This window comes from Neolamprologus brichardi, chromosome 19, assembly GCF_056152115.1.
Source record: "Neolamprologus brichardi isolate AB-2024 chromosome 19, ASM5615211v1, whole genome shotgun sequence".
Classification (NCBI taxonomy): domain Eukaryota; kingdom Metazoa; phylum Chordata; class Actinopteri; order Cichliformes; family Cichlidae; genus Neolamprologus; species Neolamprologus brichardi.
This window is the reverse complement of record NC_142122.1, coordinates 10,366,415-10,390,088: the sequence shown is the minus strand read 5'-3', so window position 1 is coordinate 10,390,088 and position 23,674 is coordinate 10,366,415. Positions and strand designations below refer to the sequence as shown.

Genomic DNA, 23,674 nt, shown 5'->3' with positions numbered 1-23,674 from the left:
TTTGTTGTCTGTTCTTGATGTAAACTGCAAAAGGAAAAAAAAAAGTGTTGCATGTGTGTACTCTGGTAATCAGTACTGGTATTTTAATGTATTAGAGTAGAATTTGATATAGGGTTAGAGTCTGTTGATAGTTTATCCTCCTCAGAATCCCGAGCGCTTCTTCTGTCGAGCTGGATGTTTTTAATATGAGTTTCCAGAACCGTGGAAAATAACAGCATCGGCGAGCTAAACCGGTCGTCTCTGACAACAGCAACAGATTACAAGTGATAATAAATATTATCACAAATACACTTCCATTTCAGATTATTCAGAATAAAAGTATATTCTCATGCAATTATCTTGGAAAGTGTTTTGTGAACAAACAGTCAAAAGTGCTTGGATTGCATTATAATCTTCTGAATTGAGGGCTTTTTCTTTCTACAAGTAAGGACCCCAGCCTAAATACATCTGACACAGTAGTTTATCATCCGTGGCTTCTTGTATGAGGTAATGGACGTGCCCCTCAATTGACAGAGGAAGACCCAGCACTTTATTCCTGCTCTTAATCACTCCCTGCAGGTGCTGCTCAATGTCACACACGTGGGTTTTAGCCTAGCAGAGAAATGTAAAGAACAAACATTATTAGGTTTTATTGAACCGGGATGTGCTGTATTTAGCCCAGTTTTCCTCTGGGATTAATAAAGTCTCTCTGGTTTAGATTTGCAAGTAAATATAATTTAAGAGGTAAAAATTCAAGAAACATGCCCACCTTTTCATTAACAATCTCTCCTGTCTCATTGGCCTGAGCTTTTGATAGTCCTTTGGCTTGTTTGCTCCACTCCACCAGTGGGTCATGAAGGAAGGTCTTCAGCACACTTGCAGGAAAAATTAAAAACAGAGACACATTTTTAATATTTATGAATGGTTAAATTTGACATTAATACTTTTTATGTGAATGTACCTCATGAGTGGCTCTCTCTGGTCTCTCATTAGTCTTATCGTAACCTCACAGGCTTGCCTAAAGAGGCCCTCGATGCCCATGGGCCCCATAGCATGCACCATGTTTCGCGTCAGACGAAAGGGAACAACCTCTGGCATGTCAAATGTCTCCCCCTAGTGGAAAAGGAGAGAAAAGCACAGGCAGAGTTAAAAGCAACTACATGCACTGGTGTTAAGGATACATATAACAAATAATAAATATATGAATATTCCTAAATAATATTTTTATTGAATCTAAGGCAAAAAAAAAAACCTTGTTAAAGAGGCAGTTGAAGTCTACATGAACACATTCTCCAGTGAAGGAATCAAAGAGGATGTTTTCTCCGTGGCGATCTCCCAGACCCAGGATGTAGCCCACCATGGACATCACAGCAGTGGAGCGGCAGTATGCTGAACGACTGCTGTACCTGTAAACACACAAATACTTCAAAGATTTATTCTTGGATTTAAGTTAAACTTAAAGCAGATTTTTGAAAAATTCTGAATTGAAATAACTTCTTTCAAATGTGGTCAAGATGTTAAATGAAAATGACTAACATTTCTGATAAAGCAGTGACTTCCAGGAGCATAATTATAGCAGTGTTGTAGTGAAAGTCATACCATGACGTGGGGTCAGGAAAGGTCCGGAGGAACCATTCATAGAAGACAGGGGGGTGTCGAGCACATAGCACCTCCTTGTGGATTCGCAGTTTTTCCTCAAAGGGAGCTGTCTTGGGAAGAATAAGCTTCCTGAGCTCTTTACCTGATAGGTAGATACCTTAAAAACACAGAAAAGGTGAACAACTTAATTATTTCCCAACATTTACTTAAAAAAAAGGTTTTTGATTGTAGGTGTTATAAGAAGGGATACCTCTCTCTTTGTACAGCTTTGTGAGAATGTGCCGCAGCCCGGCAGTGTTGTTAACCCATTCGATGATGCCGCACTCCTCATTGAGGGGAATCACAGCATAAGTCCAGATGTGTAGCTCCCTCCGTCTGGACTCAGCATCTTTACGGAGGCACTACACAAACACACAGTACAAACAAGCACATATAAATGCTGTTCTTCTCACATTTTCTCAAGTATTGTCATGTAATTTGCACACATATTGATTGATTTAGTACAGCTCTGCTACATAATGAGCTCCTATACTGCAAAAAAAAAAAAAAAAAAGTTCAGTTTTTATTCACATTATGAGAAGAGGCTAATATTTCATTTTAACTTTGAGGCCAGAACAACACATAAAATAAGATTGAACCTCTAAAATTTAGTAAGTTTGTTTATTCTGACCTAACGTGCAAGTCGCTCTATGGCCAGAACTCACTATATATCCATTTAGTTTGAATGAAATCTCCCAGATACCTTATTGATGAGACAGTTGAACTCCATAAGTCTGCAGTCCTTCCTCAGGTCATCTTTAGGTTTACACATCATGGTGTAACCCCGACCATCCGAACCCTTCAGGCTTATCTTCTTTGGCTTCTGCAAAGAGGCCAGGATCTCCACCTACACAAACAAGATTATTTTCTGTAACTATCATCAACTCCTGCTGAATGTTAAACATACCGTGGCGGCCGGTCAGAATAGTTAACACCCTCTTTCTCTTACACTGTCTTCAAAACCATCCAGGTATGCCCAGTGTCCAGGGAAAGCATCATGCTGTGTGTTTTCCCCGCCTGTGGAGGGCAGCGTTGGGATGAGGACAGACTGCAGAGGGATCAGGATCTGACTGAACGTCGACTCCTCCACCAAACGTTTTAGCTGCTTGAGGTGAATGCTCATACTGAGGGTGGTGCTGTTACCATTCACCTGTAAGACACATATTAATTATTATTATAATATTATTAATCTGCTTGTTAAAACTTCTAATTTATTCAGTTTCAATTAAAAGAAAAACGATACAAAAATATAATGGATTTGACCCAAATCTCACTACAAACTGTATTTTTTAAAGAAAATTTGCAAAGAACCTGTTTTAGTCACACTGTAGTAATATAATAACTGTTATACACCAAAACTGAAAATACATGTATTCTTAGACAGCCATGATTTGGAGATTCATTGTGCTGTATGAAAAATTTCAAACCTAAACAGTTCAAGGTATAAATATAATAAAAACAGAAATTTAATCTCACACCAGAAGGCTCATCCTATCTTTTTCTAGGAAACACTGCAAAATGAAATCTTGAGACCTTTTATGCAACCTTTCTGCTTTCCTTCACTGGCTTCTAGTGAAATAAATAACATACAGAGCCCTACGTGGCCAGGCTCCTGTATATACAGCTCAGCTACCAAGAGCTTATAACCTTAGTTGGCCTCTCTAATCATCTTATCAATGTATCTTAACTGCTCCTTGCTCTTATTTTAAATCCAGAGCGGACCACACTTCTGATGTTGGAGAGCCTAAATTTTGGAACAGTCTTCCTCGCCCTGTCAGGTCAGGCAAAAGAGTCATTTGTTTTAAAAAACTGCTTTTTCTTAAGCTTTCTCCCATTATTTTTGGCCAGTTGGGCATAAGACTGTATGCCCGACTGTGTGTCTGTATGCTGGAACATGTACATGTATGGTTTAATTCGAACTGTGAAGTACTTTGGAACTGTGTGTTAAAAAGCGCTATACAAATGAAGCTATTCTTCTTCTTCCTCTTCTGAAGATGGAAATGAGACTACACAGACCTGGCCAGCTGTTTTTGCAGCTCCTGAGCATGTTGGTTGCATTGAGCAAAGTAGCTAGCCTGAGCATCCACAAAGTCAGTGAGGCTCCGCATATGGTTGGTCTGTAGAGGTAGATGGCAGGAAAACATATCCAACAAGGTAAAGAGCCACAAGCATTAAATATAAATAGCAACAGTTCCTTTAAGAAACAGATAGTAAAAAAATAAATAAACACAAATTTGAACTCGTTAAGTGTACGTACATGTGTGTTGCTGATTCCTTCCACAACAGCTCTTGTGATTTCTGCGATTTTAAAGACTCTGACAAATCCTCAGCTCCATCTCTGCCTACACATACAAACCCACACACACACAAACACACATATCCCCACACACATCTGTATGGTTTTTCTCTTATTTTTCTAAAAATGGCTGAAATAATACAACATTTAAAATGAGCTCAAGTCTAAACAAACAGAAAACTACAGAAAGGAAATATTGTCTGTGCTAACAGCAGCTCCATATTCATATCAATTACTGCTGAGAGCCTCACTGATATACTGTATGAAGACCATTTCAGATCCTGTGTTCTTTAAACTGATGAGGAACTCACCTGCGAGATTTCCTGAGCCCAGATCTGTTTGCATGAAAGAGACATAAGAAGACAAATGCCTTATTTGAAGATCGAACACCAATTTCTTCTGCGTCTGTTAATATGCACGTTCCTACACAGAACTGCTGACCTTTAGCCATTTAACACGCAGGAAGCTGAACATGTAGGAGACATGAGACAAGTAGTCATCTTCCAGTGGGTTGGCATTCAGGTTCTGACAAAAAGACAGAAGATACAAGAACTGTAATGTCAAATATCAACATGTTTAGCTTTTAGTCAGGGTATGACTAACTGAAAAGTATGTAATAATGTAAAGGTGTAACTCACTCTGGCCTCTTGCTCAGCCTCGTGGGCTTTTCTCAGCCTGGCCTTAGTGATATCCAAGTCCAAACGTTTATTCACCAACATCTTGCGTTCATTCTAGGAACAAGCAATCTTGTTTACTTTACAAATAACCTATAAACTAAATATTATTTCGGGTGACAGCGTAAAATAACCTAATCACTGCTGTGATAATCACAATAAAGGTGCGAGTTTGTGTGCATGTGATACAGAGGCATGCGTTTACCTGTATGGCTTTGTATTCCCCCTCAGTGAAACTCCGCAGGGGAGTGAGAAAGTGAATGTTAGTGCTTTGGACAAACTTCCTCTCCGCCTCTCCGAGCTGCTTCTGAGCCTCTCCACACCTTATCAATGCAGTACCTGAGCAGAGAAAGATAAAAATACAACACAGTGACAACTTTTCAATATATACTCATAACACAAAAAAGACAAGAATAAGTAAAGAAATGAACATGTGAAAATAGTTGAGATCCTTCTCGCAAATCAATAAAATGCACGTACTCATTAGCCACTTTATTAGGTATTCCTGCTCAACTGCTTGGTAACCAACCCTGTACTGGCAAACTGCATGTACCTAATAAAACGATTGGTCCCAGAGGTAAAGACTCTCAGCTAACTCAGGACTACAGTGGTAAATTGATGGGATTTGATAACTCTGCTTTTATCAGTATGTTGGCAGCTGGAAATTGCTTGATATCATCCCAGATGCATTTTCTTCATAAATATTTACAGTTCATCTAAATGTTTCTCATCTTCATTGTAAATGTCTTTAAAAATACTCCATAGAATACCTTCCTTGGAAGAGGGAAACCATCTCCATTACTCTTAATGAGATGATGTTTTACTTTAAAAGAGTAAATGCTCAGATCTTTTTTCTCACCTTTTATATATTTGGATACAGTGAACAGGTTAGAGTTCAGGATCATAAAAACAGGGCTAATTGTGGCAAAAACAGGACCAACTGTTAGTGAAGTGGGTATGTATACATCTGTAACTGCTCAATGAATCAGGGCAGCTTCATTAAATCAATTCATGTTCTCCTACCGAGGCTTGGCTGCAGTAAAGCCTCAGTCTGGGAGATTATCTGGTCCGTCCACGTCTTGGTGGCGTCCGCCCGTGATAAAAGCTCCTCCAGTCCGGGGTCCAACTCAGTCCTCTCGGCCTGTCCGAGACTCTCTCCAGTGTACTGGAGCGAATTTCAGGGTAACATTGATTAACAAACTGCTTAACTGCGCACTTTTCTTTTAGTAAGGGCAGTCGCTGATTTAGGGTTGAGATTAAAGCCCAGGAAAAACACATAATAGTTTCCTTTATTATTATTATTATTATTATTATTATTATTATTATTATTATTATTATTATTACCTGACCAGCATCCACGGCCAATCGAGTCAAATCCATGACAGCGTCCCCAAGGTCGCGTCGTCTCCGGTGGACCAACTGACAATCACCTCAGGACCGGGGTAACCACGCTATGAAAAGACAGCTAATCAACAACAAGAGGATGACCTCGCCATAGCCTCCCGGCTAACCGCCCCACTTTCTGCTAGCAAGATTACGGTCCGTTAACACCGAGCAGCCGAGCCCAAGAGGACGAAGCAAGTGCAGGCACCTGCCTGATATTGAATATTAGCTAGCGTTTTTGCTTTTTTTCAAAGCTTCACTACAACGATAAATTTTAAATTTTGGATTATTTTGAATACCGACAGGTTTAAATAATATTAAGCTTTTACATAAATTAAACTGGACATTTATAGGTGTCGAAAAGTCAGTAAAATTATTAGTATATTAAAAAAAAAGAAAAGATTTACCTGATAAGAGAGCGCCTTTATCCACACTTCCGGTTCAGATCATTCAAAATAAAAGCATATTCTTATGTATTTATCTTGCTTTCCCACTATAAATATGTAAATAAATAAACACAACCAAGCTCATCTTGATCTAAAAATAGATTAAAGGTTTCTATCCCAAAGCCAGCTGAAACAACAGCCAAGCATTAACAAAAAGAAGAAAAGTCATAATTACAAATACAGTGATTTTCTGATTGCCTGAACTCATTACTAGATAAGATAAATACTGCTAGCTTAAAAGGAACCTACTGCTATACTCACGCCTTCACCCAGCCTTTTAAGCAGACATTTCTAAGTGGTGATCTCTTTTATGTAAAAAGTTGAACCAGTTGGCTGTAATCAGGAGTGAAGAAGCAGCGGGAGACGGGATTAAAACAATCAGCTGACAAGCCTGTCTAGCTCTGTGAGTTTAAGGAGGGTTAAGAGATTAGAAGACACACTACGGCACGTTTACCAACTAAATGGCTTTATTACAAGGGGATGTACAACAGTGCTGCGTTTTTCAATGTTTTTCTAGATAACTCGAAACAGAAAAAGGCTCCATTCAAAAGGGCTTGGATTGCATTATAATCTTCTGAATTGAGTGCCTTTTCTTTCTACAAGTAAGGACCCCATCCTAAATACACCTGACACAGTAGTTTATCATCCATGGCTTCTTGTATGAGGTAATGGACATGCCCCTCATTTGACAGAGGAACCCAGCACCTTATACCTGCAGGTTCTGCTCGATGTCAAACACATGGGTTTTAGCCTGACAGAGAATATTTGAAGAGTTTCAGTCAGGTTTCAGAGTTCATCACAGCACAGAAACAGCTTTAGTGAAGGTTACAAATGATCTTCTTATGGCCTCTGACAGTGGACTCATCTCCGTGCTTGTCCTTCTTGACCTTAGTGCAGCATGCGATACTGTTGACCATAATATCCTATTAGAGCGATTAGAACATGCTGTAGGTATTACAGGTATTGCACTGCAGTGGTTTGTATCATATCTATCTAATAGACTCCAATTTGTGCATGTAAATGGAGAGTCCTCTTCACACACTGAGTTTAATTATGGAGTTCCACAGGGTTCAGTGCTAGGACCAATTCTGTTTACATTAAACATGCTTCCCCTAGGCAGCATCATTAGAAGACATAGCATACATTTTCACTGCTATGCAGATGACACCCAGCTCTATCTGTCCATGAAGCCAGATAACACACACCAATTAGATAAACTGCAGGAATGTCTTAAAGACATAAAGACTTGGATGGCCACTAACTTTCTGCTTCTTAACTCAGATAAAACTGAGGTCATTGTACTCGGCGCTGAAAAGCATAGAAATATGGTATCTAACCAGATTCTTACTCTGGATGGCATTACCTTGGCCTCCAGTAACACTGTGAGGAACCTTGGAGTCATTTTTGACCAGGATATGTCCTTCAACGCACATATTAAACAAATATGTAAGACTGCGTTCTTCCATTTGCGCAACATCTCTAAAGTTAGAAATATCCTGTCTCAGAGTGACGCTGAAAAACTAGTTCATGCATTTATTACTTCCAGGCTGGACTACTGCAATTCATTATTATCAGGATGTCCAAAAAACTCACTGAAAAGCCTTCAGTTAATCCAAAATGCTGCAGCAAGAGTACTGACAGGGACTAGAAAGAGAGAGCATATTTCTCCTGTTTTGGCTTCCCTTCATTGGCTTCGTGTAAAATCCAGAATTGAATTCAAAATCCTGCTCCTCACATACAAGGTCTTAAATAATCAGGCCCCATCTTATCTTAATGACCTTGTAGTACCATATTACCCTATTAGAGCACTTCGCTCCCGCTCTGCAGGCCTACTTGTTGTTCCTAGAGTATTTAAAAGTAGAATGGGAGGGAGAGCCTTCAGTTTTCAGGCCCCTCTTCTGTGGAACCAGCTTCCAGTTTGGATTCGGGAGACAGACACTATCTCTACTTTTAAGATTAGGCTTAAAACTTTCCTTTTTGCTAAAGCATATAGTTAGGGCTGGACCAGGTGACCCTGAATCCTCCCTTAGTTATGCTGCAATAGATGTAGGCTGCCGGGGGATTCCCATGATGCATTGAGTTTTTCCTTTCCAGTCACCTTTCTCACTCACTATGTGTTAATAGACCTCTCTGTATTGAATCATATCTGTTATTAATCTCTGTCTCTCTTCCACAGCATGTCTTTTATCCTGTCTTCCTTCTCTCACCCCAACCGGTCGCAGCAGATGGCCGCCCCTCCCTGAGCCTGGTTCTGCCGGAGGTTTCTTCCTGTTAAAAGGGAGTTTTTCCTTCCCACTCTTGCCAAAGTGCTTGCTCATAGGGGGTCATATGATTGTTGGGCTTTTCTCTGTATCTATGAAGCGCCTTGAGGCAACATTTGTTGTGATTTGGCGCTATATAAATAAAATTGAATTGAATTGAACTGAATTGAATAGAGAAACGTAAAAAACAAACATTAGGTTTTATTGGACCTGAATATGCTGTAGTTAACTCAGTTTTCCTCTGGGATTAATAAAGTCTCTCTAATTCAGATTCGCAAGTAAATACAGTTTAAGAGGTAAAAATTCAAGAAACATGCCCACTTTTTTATCAACAATCTCTCCTGTCTCATTGGCACAATGTGAGGTGTTAGTACTGCAACAGCAATGCTGTGTTTCCTCTGGTGACAGTGAGACAAACGCTGACATCGGCCCTCTTAGTCTGGACCACCAGCGCCCTTCTTTGAAGCATTTATGTACAGGCCAGGCTAATAAAAGCTCTTTCCCCCCATTCTTCTCTAGACGTGTTTCTCAAAGCTTTTTGAGCCCTAACCTTATTTGTTTATTTTGGTCTGACTGACCTCCATGTGATGTGTGCTTCAGGTGGAGTACCGTTGCCATACTGCTCGCTGGGCTTGCCGTTTTTTTTCACTCTGTAACCAGAGACTGCAGCAGTTGGTGCCGCGCCTCTTTGCCATAGTTGCTGAACAGCAAAGGAAGCAGCTGGTAGATGCAGCTCAGAGGTAAGGTAACAGACGATAATCACAAGCATCAGATAGCAGGATCACATCAAAATTCACATAATTTACATCCTTGTTTCCCCAAAAAACTGCAAATAAAAACAGAAGGTGATGATTTCGAAAGTATTTACAAAAAACTACATTTCAGAAAAGTCCAGTGAGGGACAACAAAAACTAGAAAAGTTGTTTAATGCTCAAAAGCATTAAATAAATACATCTGATGGAACATCACAACACAAATAAGATTTAGTAGCATGATGAAAGATGAGCATCTCAAAAAGTCCCAGTGTTTAATGTTGTTTAAATGCAGATTTAAGTGATTTTCAGTCTTGCTTTTAGTTTTACTTAATACAGCTTTCATAGAAACAGGGTTGCACATTATCAAACGATACTTAGCACTTACTGTACATGTCTGCAGTATTTATAGATCACGTTTCCATGATGATCCCTTATCTGTCCGGCCGGAGAATGGCCTCAGCAACTGCATCCGTGGACTTTTTGAAAATGCCATAGCAACAGAAACGTTGCCCTTTACTTTGGAGGATGTACATCCACCTTATAGTTGAGACCGGTCATACAAACTCATGTTGATGCTGTTTTCTGCCCTGGAGCACTAAACCTGTTAGGAAGAAAGTAGACCTGATCTTGCTTAAATAAGAAAAAGAAATGATGCCTCTGAAAGCGTCAGTATCATTAAAAAAGAAGAAGGAGAATATTAATACGTGCATTTCAGGAATAACGACTGAATTGTCCGCAGTTTACAAATATTGAACATGGAGACAGAAGTGTAGAACAGCTTCTGTGGCTGTGATACACAAATATCACAGTGATTACATTGTATATGTAAAGTGTGTAAGTTTGAATTTGTAGGTATCTGAAGGAAAAGTGGATAAAGCCACAGTAATCTTCTACAAGGCCTTACAGAATATCCCCTGGTCCCCTGGTGAGGCACACACATACTGTGAAAGTGATATTTCCCAAAACTCGAGTCCCTGCAGACTCATCAGGTGCGGTTATACGAGAGAAACTGAGCTAATTAATATCGAACAACAGCTCGTTTTACCAACCAACCGACTTTATACAGGGGTGCTCAGATTTGTAAAAAAGAGGAAATGGCTTTGAAACCTTAACATTAGTGTTTTGAGGACTATGATTTTACTTTTAAGAAAACAGAAGTGGTCATGTTACATATACCAGTAACCGTTAAGGGTGCAACCATTGAATGTATATATGTATAAATCTCAACAGTGTTAGAGAGGATCCCTAGTGAGTAGCACTTGGCGACTGTTGAGAGGAAGAAACCTGTGAAAGGACAGTTGTCAGGGACGGACAACTGAGAGAGATGAAGAGAAAACAGGAGCATATCAAGAATCAGTAGCTGATAGCCACTGCTCCTTATCTTTTTTTGGTTACAATTCAGTAAAAAGATAACCTGTATATAAAAGATGAACAGACTATGGATGAGACAGGGTTTAAACTTTTACTGAAACACACTTCTTTGATGGTACATTAGAACAAATAATCACACAGTAGGCAACACTATTTGTTAGATGATTTCATTAAATGTCTCCCTTAAGAAAAAGAGGTTTTTAATCTCATTGGAATCTTCCTGGTTAAATAAAATAAATAAAAAATAAAGATGGTGCCACTTGATCAATATCCTGCCTTGCTCAGCACATATTTACCAAATTAACCAATTACACTTATCACCCTGCTGTAGTTACCTCTTCTGCAAACTAAATCAGTATGTATGTATACTGGTACATACAATTCAGCTGTTCCCCGATCAGCTGAGGGGTTTGTAGACCTGTTGACAGAGAAAGAAGTGAGTGTGCAACTGCCTTTAGAAGAACTGGACATACTGCTAGAAGACTGAGCACACACCATCTTAAATCAAGTGTGTGTGTGTTCGTATTGGCAAACTTGATGGAAAGAAAAGGACAAGCACAAAGGCATACTCGACAAACTCAACACATGTACAGCTGCGGTACTGAACTGCTGCAGTAATTTGAGCAAAGGACTGCATTTTGTTTGGTTTTCTGTATACAATGACAAAAATGTTTTAATTTCCACAGCAAACCACTAAAGCTGTGTTTTATTACTTGATGTTGTCAATAAATACAAATAAAGATTGATTTATGTGACATTACTTTTTTTATAGATAAAATTGGCAGTGGTTATTCTGGAAGTTGTTACAGTCCTAACTTATTAAGAAAAACTGTGGAAGTGATGAAGGAAAAAGCTGCCACTCAGCATATTGCCACGTTACAAAAATGTGAAATTTGTGTCACCTCTTAAAGAATTTTTAACATAGTTTTTTTTTAAATATATATAATATTTAAAGTAAGGGTTATAGTCTATTGTGTTTGTTAAAACAGCAAAACATCTGCTGCACTCCGGAGTAAATAAGGAAAAAACTTGCAGGATAAAAAAAAAGACGACCTCTGCTGTGTTTCATACGGAGCCCCGCAGGGGACATGGGAGAAAAAAAGAAATAAGACGGACTTTTGCGAGATCTTGCAAAACTTTTGCGAGATCTTGCAAAACAAACTCGGGATCTCGCAAAAGTTAGTCTTAAGTTTTTTTTTGCTCCCATGTCCCCTGCGGGGCTCCGTAGTTTCAGAGTAACTCGCGTACCGTGTTAAGGAAAAGAAAAAGATCAACAAAATTCAAAGTGCGGCTGCACACGAGAGTTCACTGCACCATAGTTTCTCATTCTCAGAAAATGTACTTCATTGTCAGTTGTAGATTTATTTGCGCGATGATCTGCCGAGATTATGACCTCTTGGTTGTGGAACGTTTCGTGACGCCATGCGCTCCCTTTTTGACGTGTCTGGAACTCGGGTGCCTTTGCGCATGCGTGAATATTCGTGCGTTCGAACAAGTGCCGTCACAGAAGAAGTCTTTGATCTGCCTTTGATCCGGGATAAAGTCCTTAAATAGGACCCAAGCTAAGTCAAAAAGTTACGGCTTCCAGAGTTCGCCTGGCAGTTTATACACGTGAAACGTTCCTTACTCTTTCAAATCAGAAAGTTTAGCATTTCAGGAAGATTTTAACAGAGGGAATCCTTGTGGAACAACAATGTCTCCAACACCGGATTATAATTTTCAAATTCCTCTGGTCCTATCACCAGATGAGCTGTTCCCGATTATCAATAATGCCTTCAACAAGCTCTCTGACGAACAGTGGTTATTAATAGAAAATGGACTTTTGAATTCTGGTGTTCAAGCAGTTTTGTCGGATATGATTTCTGAAATCATACAGATCGCCACAGTCAAAATCTTGACACTTGCGCTTCCCGCCATTCAGCGTGGTGCATCTACGGATTTAGAAAAAAATCCACTTCTTGGAGACTCCATCTCAATCACTTTTGCTAAAGCGCTCAACATCCCTGAGCGGGACTGTGTGAGTGCTACACAGCTGACAAAGATGATTGAGAGGGCGATTTCAGATAAGGTAAAGTCGATTGCCACCGTGGTCAGGCAGAACCGCAATTTACCGCTAAACCCTGCTGTTTACATCAGCGGAATCATTTCGAATATTGGAAGACTCCATGTCATGGTTTATCTTGCTCTCTCATGCTTGGGATTATACGCAATAAAACGGCGAAGCTCACGCTTTATAACGGTAAGCGATTCAAGTCAATCTGAATCCAGCAGAGACAGCAGTGTGTCCGGCATCTCACGCTTATTGGCCATGAGAGCGGTTAGTGATATTCTGACCCGATATAGTCAAGAATCATATTCTGGAGATGATGAATCATCAGATGACGAGGAAGATATAGAAACTGAGCCACCTGCTCAGACACTTTCAGAAAAGAAAGAAAGTTCAGAAAGTGGGGAATGCGCAGAAGCTGAAAGGCAGGCAGAACGTTTGGAACCTGATCCCACAGTAGAAAAATTTGCAGCTGACATTGTCAATATTATATTTGACAATCTTCCTTCTTCTGACACTGATTCTTCTTCCCACAGTGAGAAATGTATCTCACCCAAATCTGGATTTATGGGAGCCATCTTCGATAAAGTGAGAGAGTTTTTCAACTCACATGCTCCTTGCGCACCAGAAAAATCCCGCAAACACCATTTTTTCAAGTTCGCACAAAAACATTATGAAAAGATGAAAGAAGGGCTGAAAAATACAGTGGAGGAGAGCAAAAAATATTTGATTAGTCTGTTAAACCTAAGCCACTCCCCTGAAACTGAGGGAATGGGTTCTCCTTCAAGAAGTTCATTTACTCTGGAAACCATGGTAAAATGTTCCACTCCAGCTAACTTTAATGTCATCAGATCTGAAATTATTGACATATACAACAAGTTCAAAAAACAGGAAGACCATTATATTATCCAAAAAACCCTTGAGAACATTAGAATAAGCGAGAACATCAAAAATTTCTCAAGGGACTTAACAGAGAAAATGTACAACCATTTAATGACAAGTCGTATATACCAAATTCCCAATACTTGTATGGGTAGAAGTCTATCAGACTCTGTTATCTCCAGGACACCACAGACAGTAGCTGAATCAAGAGTTTTCCCTTCTCCCGAAGTCCTCTATGTAATCATAGAAGACGCAGTTGCAAAGTTTTTGCAAAAGATTCTGCTCTTGGTTGATGATGAAGCATTTGATGTAGTTATTCAGGGCGAAAAAGTGTCCGATGCTATTAAAGATATCCAAAACTTCCTTGCAACAGCACAGACACAGGCAAAAGATACAGAGTCAGACTCTTCTCAAAAAAGTGGCAGAGAATCTAGAACACCCTGTCATTCTAGACCAGCATCTCCAGAAAGACAGGCCAAGTCTCCAGAGAACTGCTCAACATCCTCTCGTTTAAGTTCAACACCTGTTCTCGAGAGGAGGGAGGAAGAACTGCCTGAAAAATCAGAGGCCAAATTCTCCAAAAAGGATGAGGAGGAACTGTCTGACAAGTCAGAGGACAGATTCTCCAAAGAACATGAGGACATACCCTCTGAGAAGTCTGAGGAGAAACCCTCCACAGATGAGAAACTGTCTGAAAAGTCAGAGGACAGAGTTTCTGAGGACAAACCCTCAGAAAATGTAGAGGAAAAGCTCTCAGAAGCGTCAGTGTCATCTGCTCAAGTGGAGGAAGTATCCCAAAACCTTGTTTACTTTGTCTTAATTGGACTTCTTGAGAAGTCCAAAAGCAGGCGAAAAGGCCGTCTCACTCCTCCAGATGGCGTAACACTAGCTGAGATCATTGAGCGTCTCAAAAACTTGGTGCAACTACAAATCAGCAGCATGGAGTCAACAACACGTCTGGAAAATGACATGAGAGGATTGACCAAAAAACTGGTTAAAGGACTCATCAGGGAGTTTGGCTCCCCAGAAAAGATCATGGATGCTGCTTTGACATGTGATAGTTCATTTGACGAGGCTATTTTGAGGCTCTTGAAAATCCATTTGGGTGTGCCCACAAGTTATCGACAAAAGTCCAGAGTTGCCAGGTTCTTTTCAGCATTGAAGAAAGCTTTAATGAAACCCTTCAGATGCTGTTTTATGGGCAGCGATGACTAAAGACCTTGACTTTTCCACTGCCTTTCTTCTTGCAAAATCTCGAAGCAGAAATGATCCAAAAACGGTCAATCATTGTGTCAAATCAAATTCCTTTATAGTTTTCCTACAAAACTATTATATTTTCATTGTGTCTCCTTTTTGTTTTCCATCGAGTCCAGCCGGCCGCAGCAGATGGCTGCCCCTACATGAGCCTGGTTCTGCTGGAGGTTTCTGCTTTTTATGGCAGTTTTTCCTCCCCACTGTCGCCTTGTGCTTGCTCATAAGGGATCATTTGATTGCTGGAATTTTCAAAAATTGGTGTTTTGAACTTTAAGATAGAGGTCCTGCAGGCCCTCCACCTTAAATTTCAAAACACCTCCAGGAGACTTTGTAGTTAATTGTCATTACAATGAAATAAAAAAAAAAATCCAAATTAAAAACATGTTGACTTTTGTTGTCTGTTCTTGATGTAAACCGCAAAAGGAAAAAAAAAGTGTTGCATGTGTGTACTCTGGTAATCAGTACTGGTATTTTAATGTATTAGAGTAGAATTTGATATAGGGTTAGAGTCTGTTGATAGTTTATCCTCCTCAGAATCCCGAGCGCTTCTTCTGTCGAGCTGGATGTTTTTAATATGAGTTTCCAGAACCGTGGAAAATAACAGCATCGGCGAGCTAAACCGGTCGTCTCTGACAACAGCAACAGATTACAAGTGATAATAAATATTATCACAAATACACTTCCATTTCAGATTATTCAGAATAAAAGTATATTCTCATGCAATTATCTTGGAAAGTGTTTTGTGAACAAACAGTCAAAAGTGCTTGGATTGCATTATAATCTTCTGAATTGAGGGCTTTTTCTTTCTACAAGTAAGGACCCCAGCCTAAATACATCTGACACAGTAGTTTATCATCCGTGGCTTCTTGTATGAGGTAATGGACGTGCCCCTCAATTGACAGAGGAAGACCCAGCACTTTATTCCTGCTCTTAATCACTCCCTGCAGGTGCTGCTCAATGTCACACACATGGGTTTTAGCCTAGCAGAGAAATGTAAAGAACAAACATTATTAGGTTTTATTGAACCGGGATGTGCTGTATTTAGCCCAGTTTTCCTCTGGGATTAATAAAGTCTCTCTGGTTTAGATTTGCAAGTAAATATAATTTAAGAGGTAAAAATTCAAGAAACATGCCCACCTTTTCATTAACAATCTCTCCTGTCTCACTGGCCTGAGCTTTTGATAGTCCTTTGGCTTGTTTGCTCCACTCCACCAGTGGGTCATGAAGGAAGGTCTTCAGCACACTTGCAGGAAAAATTAAAAACAGAGACACATTTTTAATATTTATGAATGGTTAAATTTGACATTAATACTTTTTATGTGAATGTACCTCATGAGTGGCTCTCTCTGGTCTCTCATTAGTCTTATCGTAACCTCACAGGCTTGCCTAAAGAGGCCCTCGATGCCCATGGGCCCCATAGCATGCACCATGTTTCGCGTCAGACGAAAGGGAACAACCTCTGGCATGTCAAATGTCTCCCCCTAGTGGAAAAGGAGAGAAAAGCACAGGCAGAGTTAAAAGCAACTACATGCACTGGTGTTAAGGATACATATAACAAATAATAAATATATGAATATTCCTAAATAATATTTTTATTGAATCTAAGGCAAAAAAAAAAACCTTGTTAAAGAGGCAGTTGAAGTCTACATGAACACATTCTCCAGTGAAGGAATCAAAGAGGATGTTTTCTCCGTGGCGATCTCCCAGACCCAGGATGTAGCCCACCATGGACATCACAGCAGTGGAGTGGCAGTATGCTGAACGACTGCTGTACCTGTAAACACACAAATACTTCAAAGATTTATTCTTGGATTTAAGTTAAACTTAAAGCAGATTTTTGAAAAATTCTGAATTGAAATAACTTCTTTCAAATGTGGTCAAGATGTTAAATGAAAATGACTAACATTTCTGATAAAGCAGTGACTTCCAGAAGCATAATTATAGCAGTGTTGTAGTGAAAGTCATACCATGACGTGGGGTCAGGAAAGGTCCGGAGGAACCATTCATAGAAGACAGGGGGGTGTCGAGCACATAGCACCTCCTTGTGGATTCGCAGTTTTTCCTCAAAGGGAGCTGTCTTGGGAAGAATAAGCTTCCTGAGCTCTTTACCTGATAGGTAGATACCTTAAAAACACAGAAAAGGTGAACAACTTAATTATTTCCCAACATTTACTTAAAAAAAAGGTTTTTGATTGTAGGTGTTATAAGAAGGGATACCTCTCTCTTTGTACAGCTTTGTGAGAATGTGCCGCAGCCCGGCAGTGTTGTTAACCCATTCGATGATGCCGCACTCCTCATTGAGGGGAATCACAGCATAAGTCCGGATGTGTAGCTCCCTCCGTCTGGACTCAGCATCTTTACGGAGGCACTACACAAACACACAGTACAAACAAGCACATATAAATGCTGTTCTTCTCACATTTTCTCAAGTATTGTCATGTAATTTGCACACATATTGATTGATTTAGTACAGCTCTGCTACATAATGAGCTCCTATACTGCAAAAAAAAAAAAAAAAAAAAAGGTTCAGTTTTTATTCACATTATGAGAAGAGGCTAATATTTCATTTTAACTTTGAGGCCAGAACAACACATAAAATAAGATTGAACCTCTAAAATTTAGTAAGTTTGTTTATTCTGACCTAACGTGCAAGTTGCTCTATGGCCAGAACTCACTATATATCCATTTAGTTTGAATGAAATCTCCCAGATACCTTATTGATGAGACAGTTGAACTCCATAAGTCTGCAGTCCTTCCTCAGGTCATCTTTAGGTTTACACATCATGGTGTAACCCCGACCATCCGAACCCTTCAGGCTTATCTTTTTTGGCTTCTGCAAAGAGGCCAGGATCTCCACCTACACAAACAAGATTATTTTCTGTAACTATCATCAACTCCTGCTGAATGTTAAACATACCGTGGCGGCCGGTCAGAATAGTTAACACCCTCTTTCTCTTACACTGTCTTCAAAACCATCCAGGTATGCCCAGTGTCCAGGGAAAGCATCATGCTGTGTGTTTTCCCCGCCTGTGGAGGGCAGCGTTGGGATGAGGACAGACTGCAGAGGGATCAGGATCTGACTGAACGTCGGCTCCTCCACCAAACGTTTTAGCTGCTTGAGGTGAATGCTCATACTGAGGGTGGTGCTGTTACCATTCACCTGTAAGACACATATTAATTATTATTATAATATTATTAATCTGCTTGTTAAAACTTCTAATTTATTCAGTTTCAATTAAAAGAAAAACGATACAAAAATATAATGGATTTGACCCAAATCTCACTACAAACTGTATTTTTTTAAGAAAATTTGCAAAGAACCTGTTTTAGTCACACTGTAGTAATATAATAACTGTTATACACCAAAACTGAAAATACATGTATTCTTAGACAGCCATGATTTGGAGATTCATTGTGCTGTATGAAAAATTTCAAACCTAAACAGTTCAAGGTATAAATATAATAAAAACAAAAATTTAATCTCACACCAGAAGGCTCATCCTATCGTTTTCTAGGAAACACTGCAAAATGAAATCTTGAGACCTTTTATGCAACCTTTCTGCTTTCCTTCACTGGCTTCTAGTGAAATAAATAACATACAGAGCCCTACGTGGCCAGGCTCCTGTATATACAGCTCAGCTACCAAGAGCTTATAACCTTAGTTGGCCTCTCTAATCATCTTATCAATGTATCTTAACTGCTCCTTGCTTTTATTTTAAATCCAGAGCGGACCACACTTCTGATGTTGGAGAGCCTAAATTTTGGAACAGTCTTCCTCGCCCTGTCAGGTCAGGCAAAAGAGTCATTTGTTTTAAAAAACTGCTTTTTCTTAAGCTTTCTCCCATTATTTTTGGCCAGTTGGGCATAAGACTGTATGCCTGACTGTGTGTCTGTATGCTGGAACATGTACATGTATGGTTTAATTCGAACTGTGAAGTACTTTGGAACTGTGTGTTAAAAAGCGCTATACAAATGAAGCTATTCTTCTTCTTCCTCTTCTGAAGATGGAAATGAGACTACACAGACCTGGCCAGCTGTTTTTGCAGCTCCTGAGCATGGTGGTTGCATTGAGCAAAGTAGCTAGCCTGAGCATCCACAAAGTCAGTGAGGCTCCACATATGGTTGGTCTGTAGAGGTAGATGGCAGGAAAACATATCCAACAAGGTAAAGAGCCACAAGCATTAAATATAAATAGCAACAGTTCCTTTAAGAAACAGATAGTAAAAAAATAAATAAACACAAATTTGAACTCGTTAAGTGTACGTACATGTGTGTTGCTGAGTCCTTCCACAACAGCTCTTGTGATTTCTGACTGTCGATTGTAAAGACTCTGACAAATCCTCAGCTCCATCTCTGCCTACACATACAAACCCACACACACACACAAACACACACACACCCCCACACACACATCTGTATGGTTTTTCTCTTATTTTTCTAAAAATGGCTGAAATAATACAACATTTAAAATGAGCTCAAGTCTAAACAAACAGAAAACTACAGAAAGGAAATATTGTCTGTGCTAACAGCAGCTCCATATTCATATCAATTACTGCTGACAGCCTCATTGATATACTGTATGAAGACCATTTCAGATCCTGTGTTCTTTAAACTGATGAGGAACTCACCTGCGAGATTTCCTGAGCCCAGATCTGTTTGCATGAAAGAGACATAAGAAGACAAATGCCTTATTTGAAGATCGAACACCAATTTCTTCTGCGTCTGTTAATATGCACGTTCCTACACAGAACTGCTGACCTTTAGCCATTTAACACGCAGGAAGCTGAACATGTAGGAGACATGAGACAAGTAGTCATCTTCCAGTGGGTTGGCATTCAGGTTCTGACAAAAAGACAGAAGATACAAGAACTGTAATGTCAAATATCAACATGTTTAGCTTTTAGTCAGAGTATGACTAACTGAAAAGTATTTAATAATGTAAAGGTGTAACTCACTCTGGCCTCTTGCTCAGCCTCGTGGGCTTTTCTCAGCCTGGCCTTAGTGATATCCAAGTCCAAACGTTTATTCACCAACATCTTGCGTTCATTCTAGGAACAAGCAATCTTGTTTACTTTACAAATAACCTATAAACTAAATATTATTTCGGGTGACAGCGTAAAATAACCTAATCACTGCTGTGATAATCACAATAAAGGTGCGAGTTTGTGTGCATGTGATACAGAGGCATGCGTTTACCTGTATGGCTTTGTATTCCCCCTCAGTGAAACTCCGCAGGGGAGTGAGAAAGTGAATGTTAGTGCTTTGGACAAACTTCCTCTCCGCCTCGCCGAGCTGCTTCTGAGCCTCTCCACACCTTATCAATGCAGTACCTGAGCAGAGAAAGATAAAAATACAACACAGTGACTTTTCAATATATTCAATATATACTCATAACACAAAAAAGACAAGAATAAGCAAAGAAATGAACATGTGAAAATAGTTGAGATCCTTCTCGCAGATCAATAAAATGCACGTACTCATTAGCCACTTTATTAGGTATTCCTGCTCAACTGCTTGGTAACCAACCCTGTACTGGCAAACTGCATGTACCTAATAAAACGATTGGTCCCAGAGGTAAAGACTCTCAGCTAACTCAGGACTACAATGGTAAATTGATGGGATTTGATAACTCTGCTTTTATCAGTATGTTGGCAGCTGGAAATTGCTTGATATCATCCCAGATGCATTTTCTTCATAAATATTTACAGTTCATCTAAATGTTTCTCATCTTCATTGTAAATGTCTTTAAAAATACTCCATAGAATACCTTCCTTGGAAGAGGGAAACCATCTCCATTACTCTTAATGAGATGATGTTTTACTTTAAAAGAGTAAATGCTCAGATCTTTTTTCTCACCTTTTATATATTTGGATACAGTGAACAGGTTCGAGTTCAGGATCATAAAAACAGGGCTAATTGTGGCAAAAACAGGACCAACTGTTAGTGAAGTGGGTATGTATACATCTGTAACTGCTCAATGAATCAGGGCAGCTTCATTAAATCAATTCATGTTCTCCTACCGAGGCTTGGCTGCAGTAAAGCCTCAGTCTGGGAGATTATCTGGTCCGTCCACGTCTTGGTGGCGTCCGCCCGTGATAAAAGCTCCTCCAGTCCGGGGTCCAACTCAGTCCTCTCGGCCTGTCCGAGACTCTCTCCAGTGTACTGGAGCGAATTTCAGGGTAACATTGATTAACAAACTGCTTAACTGCGCACTTTTCTTTTAGTAAGGGCAGTCGCTGATTTAGGGTTGAGATTAAAGCCCAGGAAAAACACATAATAGTTTCCTTTATTATTATTATTATTATTATTATTATTACCTGAACAGCGCGGTTGATGAACTGACCAGCATCCACGGCCAACCGAGTCAAATCCATGACAGCGTCCCCAAGGTCGCGTCGTCTCCGGTGGACCAACTGACAATCACCTCAGGATCGGGGTAACCACGCTATGAAAAGACAGCTAACCAACAACAAGAGGATGACCTCGCCATAGCCTCCCGGCTAACCGCCCCACTTTCTGCTGGCAAGATTACGGTCCGTTAACACCGAGCAGCCGAGCCCAAGAGGACGAAGCAAGTGCAGGCACCTGCCTGATATTGAATATTAGCTAGCGTTTTTGCTTTTTTTCAAAGCTTCCCTACAACGATAAATTTTAAATTTTGGATTATTTTGAATACCGACAGGTTTAAATAATATTAAGCTTTTACATAAATTAAACTGGACATTTATAGGTGTCGAAAAGTCAGTAAAATTATTAGTATATTAAAAAAAAGAAAAGATTTACCTGATAAGAGAGCGCCTTTATCCACACTTCCGGTTAAGATCATTCAAAATAAAAGCATATTCTTATGTATTTATCTTGCTTTCCCACTATAAATATGTAAATAAATAAACACAACCAAGCTCATCTTGATCTAAAAATAGATTAAAGGTTTCTATCCCAAAGCCAGCTGAAACAACAGCCAAGCATTAACAAAAAGAAGAAAAGTCATAATTACAAATACAGTGATTTTCTGATTGCCTGAACTCATTACTAGATAAGATAAATATTGCTAGCTTAAAGGGAAACTACTGCTATACTCACGCCTTCACCCAGCCTTTTAAGCAGACATTTCTAAGTGGTGATCTCTTTTTATGTAAAAAGTTGAACCAGTTGGCTGTAATCAGAAGTGAAGAAGCAGCGGGAGACGGGATTAAAACAATCAGCTGACAAGTCTGTCTAGCTCTGTGAGTTTAAGGAGGGTTAAGAGATTAGAAGACACACTACGGCACGTTTACCAACTAAATGGCTTTATTACAAGGGGATGTACAACAGTGCTGCGTTTTTCAATGTTTTTCTAGATAACTCGAAACAGAAAAAGGCTCCATTCAAAAGGGCTTGGATTGCATTATAATCTTCTGAATTGAGTGCCTTTTCTTTCTACAAGTAAGGACCCCATCCTAAATACACCTGACACAGTAGTTTATCATCCATGGCTTCTTGTATGAGGTAATGGACATGCCCCTCAATTGACAGAGGAAGACCCAGCACCTTATACCTGCAGGTTCTGCTCGATGTCAAACACATGGGTTTTAGCCTGACAGAGAAACGTAAAAAACAAACATTAGGTTTTATTGGACCTGAATATGCTGTAGTTAACTCAGTTTTCCTCTGGGATTAATAAAGTCTCTCTAATTCAGATTCGCAAGTAAATACAGTTTAAGAGGTAAAAATTCAAGAAACATGCCCACTTTTTTATTAACAATCTCTCCTGTCTCATTGGCACAATGTGAGGTGTTAGTACTGCAACAGCAATGCTGTGTTTCCTCTGGTGACAGTGAGACAAACGCTGACATCGGCCCTCTTAGTCTGGACCACCAGCGCCCTTCTTTGAAGCATTTATGTACAGGCCAGGCTAATAAAAGCTCTTTCCCCCCATTCTTCTCTAGCTGTGTTTCTCAAAGCTTTTTGAGCCCTAACCTTATTTGTTTATTTTGGTCTGACTGACCTCCATGTGATGTGTGCTTCAGGTGGAGTACCGTTGCCATACTACTCGCTGGGCTCGCCGTTTTTTTTCACTCTGTAACCAGAGACTGCAGCAGTTGGTGCCGCGCCTCTTTGCCATAGTTGCTGAACAGCAAAGGAAGCAGCTGGTAAATGCAGCTCAGAGGTAAGGTAACAGACGATAATCACAAGCATCAGATAGCAGGATCACATCAAAATTCACATAATTTACATCCTTGTTTCCCCAAAAAACTGCAAATAAAAACAGAAGGTGATGATTTCGAAAGTATTTACAAAAAACTACATTTCAGAAAAGTCCAGTGAGGGACAACAAAAACTAGAAAAGTTGTTTAATGCTCAAAAGCATTAAATAAATACATCTGATGGAACATCACAACACAAATAAGATTTAGTAGCATGATGAAAGATGAGCATCTCAAAAAGTCCCAGTGTTTAATGTTGTTTAAATGCAGATTTAAGTGATTTTCAGTCTTGCTTTTAGTTTTACTTAACACAGCTTTCATAGAAACAGAGTTGCACATTATCAAACGATACTTAGCACTTACTGTACATGTCTGCAGTATTTATAGATCACGTTTCCGTGATGATCCCTTATCTGTCCGGCCGGAGAATGGCCTCAGCAACTGCGTCTGTGGACTTTTTGAAAATGCCATAGCAACAGAAACGTTGCCCTTTACTTTGGAG

At 39.6% G+C, this 23,674-nt stretch overlaps 3 protein-coding genes across 5 annotated transcripts; 1 reads left to right on the top strand and 2 right to left on the bottom strand.

Annotated features, from left to right (window-relative positions):
• Positions 1-32: 32 nt before the first annotated feature.
• On the bottom strand, positions 33-19,339 carry LOC148097180 (serine/threonine-protein kinase ATR-like). Of its 3 annotated transcripts, none has more exons than XM_087833239.1 (10): positions 19,254-19,339; positions 3,634-3,734; positions 2,567-2,767; positions 2,321-2,464; positions 1,829-1,979; positions 1,579-1,735; positions 1,232-1,385; positions 941-1,092; positions 749-854; positions 33-591 (listed from the first exon to the last, which is right to left on the bottom strand). In XM_087833239.1, exons 2-10 carry the CDS (start codon positions 3,673-3,675, stop codon positions 418-420), a joined length of 1,281 nt encoding a protein of 426 aa, XP_087689365.1. In that variant the 5' UTR covers positions 3,676-3,734; positions 19,254-19,339; the 3' UTR covers positions 33-417. The 3 variants fall into 3 exon arrangements, with proteins under 3 accessions (XP_087689365.1, XP_087689363.1, XP_087689366.1); XM_087833237.1 differs by lacking the exon at positions 19,254-19,339 and adding an exon at positions 3,875-3,959; XM_087833240.1 differs by lacking the exon at positions 19,254-19,339 and adding an exon at positions 3,875-3,959 and having other exon boundaries at positions 1,232-1,264; positions 1,650-1,735.
• Positions 12,298-15,366, top strand: LOC148097181 (uncharacterized). Its single transcript, XM_087833235.1, has one exon. The coding sequence runs from the start codon at positions 12,497-12,499 to the stop codon at positions 14,945-14,947; it is 2,451 nt and encodes an 816-aa protein (XP_087689361.1). The 5' UTR covers positions 12,298-12,496; the 3' UTR covers positions 14,948-15,366.
• Positions 16,872-21,797, bottom strand: LOC148097179 (serine/threonine-protein kinase atr-like). The gene is made up of 10 exons (XM_087833242.1): positions 21,304-21,797; positions 21,007-21,148; positions 20,183-20,316; positions 19,942-20,034; positions 19,745-19,828; positions 19,615-19,638; positions 17,946-18,146; positions 17,700-17,843; positions 17,204-17,354; positions 16,872-17,110 (listed from the first exon to the last, which is right to left on the bottom strand). Exons 1-10 carry the CDS (start codon positions 21,358-21,360, stop codon positions 16,872-16,874), a joined length of 1,269 nt encoding a protein of 422 aa, XP_087689368.1. The 5' UTR covers positions 21,361-21,797.
• Positions 21,798-23,674: the final 1,877 nt, after the last annotated feature.

Excerpts from the sequence above, each read along its gene's own strand:
- LOC148097179 (XM_087833242.1), bottom strand. The coding sequence starts at position 21,360 with ATGGATTTGACTCGGTTGGCCGTGGATGCTGGTCAGTTCATCAACCGC. Across the intron at positions 20,035-20,182 it reads GGGAATACAAAGCCATACAG|AATGAACGCAAGATGTTGGT; the intron begins GTAAACGCATGC and ends GCTTGTTCCTAG. Across the intron at positions 19,829-19,941 it reads AGGCTGAGCAAGAGGCCAGA|AACCTGAATGCCAACCCACT; the intron begins GTGAGTTACACC and ends TCTTTTTGTCAG.
- LOC148097181 (XM_087833235.1), top strand. The coding sequence starts at position 12,497 with ATGTCTCCAACACCGGATTATAATTTTCAAATTCCTCTGGTCCTATCA.
- LOC148097180 (XM_087833239.1), bottom strand. The coding sequence starts at position 3,675 with ATGCAACCAACATGCTCAGGAGCTGCAAAAACAGCTGGCCAG. Across the intron at positions 2,768-3,633 it reads CTGCAAAAACAGCTGGCCAG|GTGAATGGTAACAGCACCAC; the intron begins GTCTGTGTAGTC and ends TGTGTCTTACAG. Across the intron at positions 592-748 it reads GAGAGATTGTTAATGAAAAG|GCTAAAACCCACGTGTGTGA; the intron begins GTGGGCATGTTT and ends TTTCTCTGCTAG.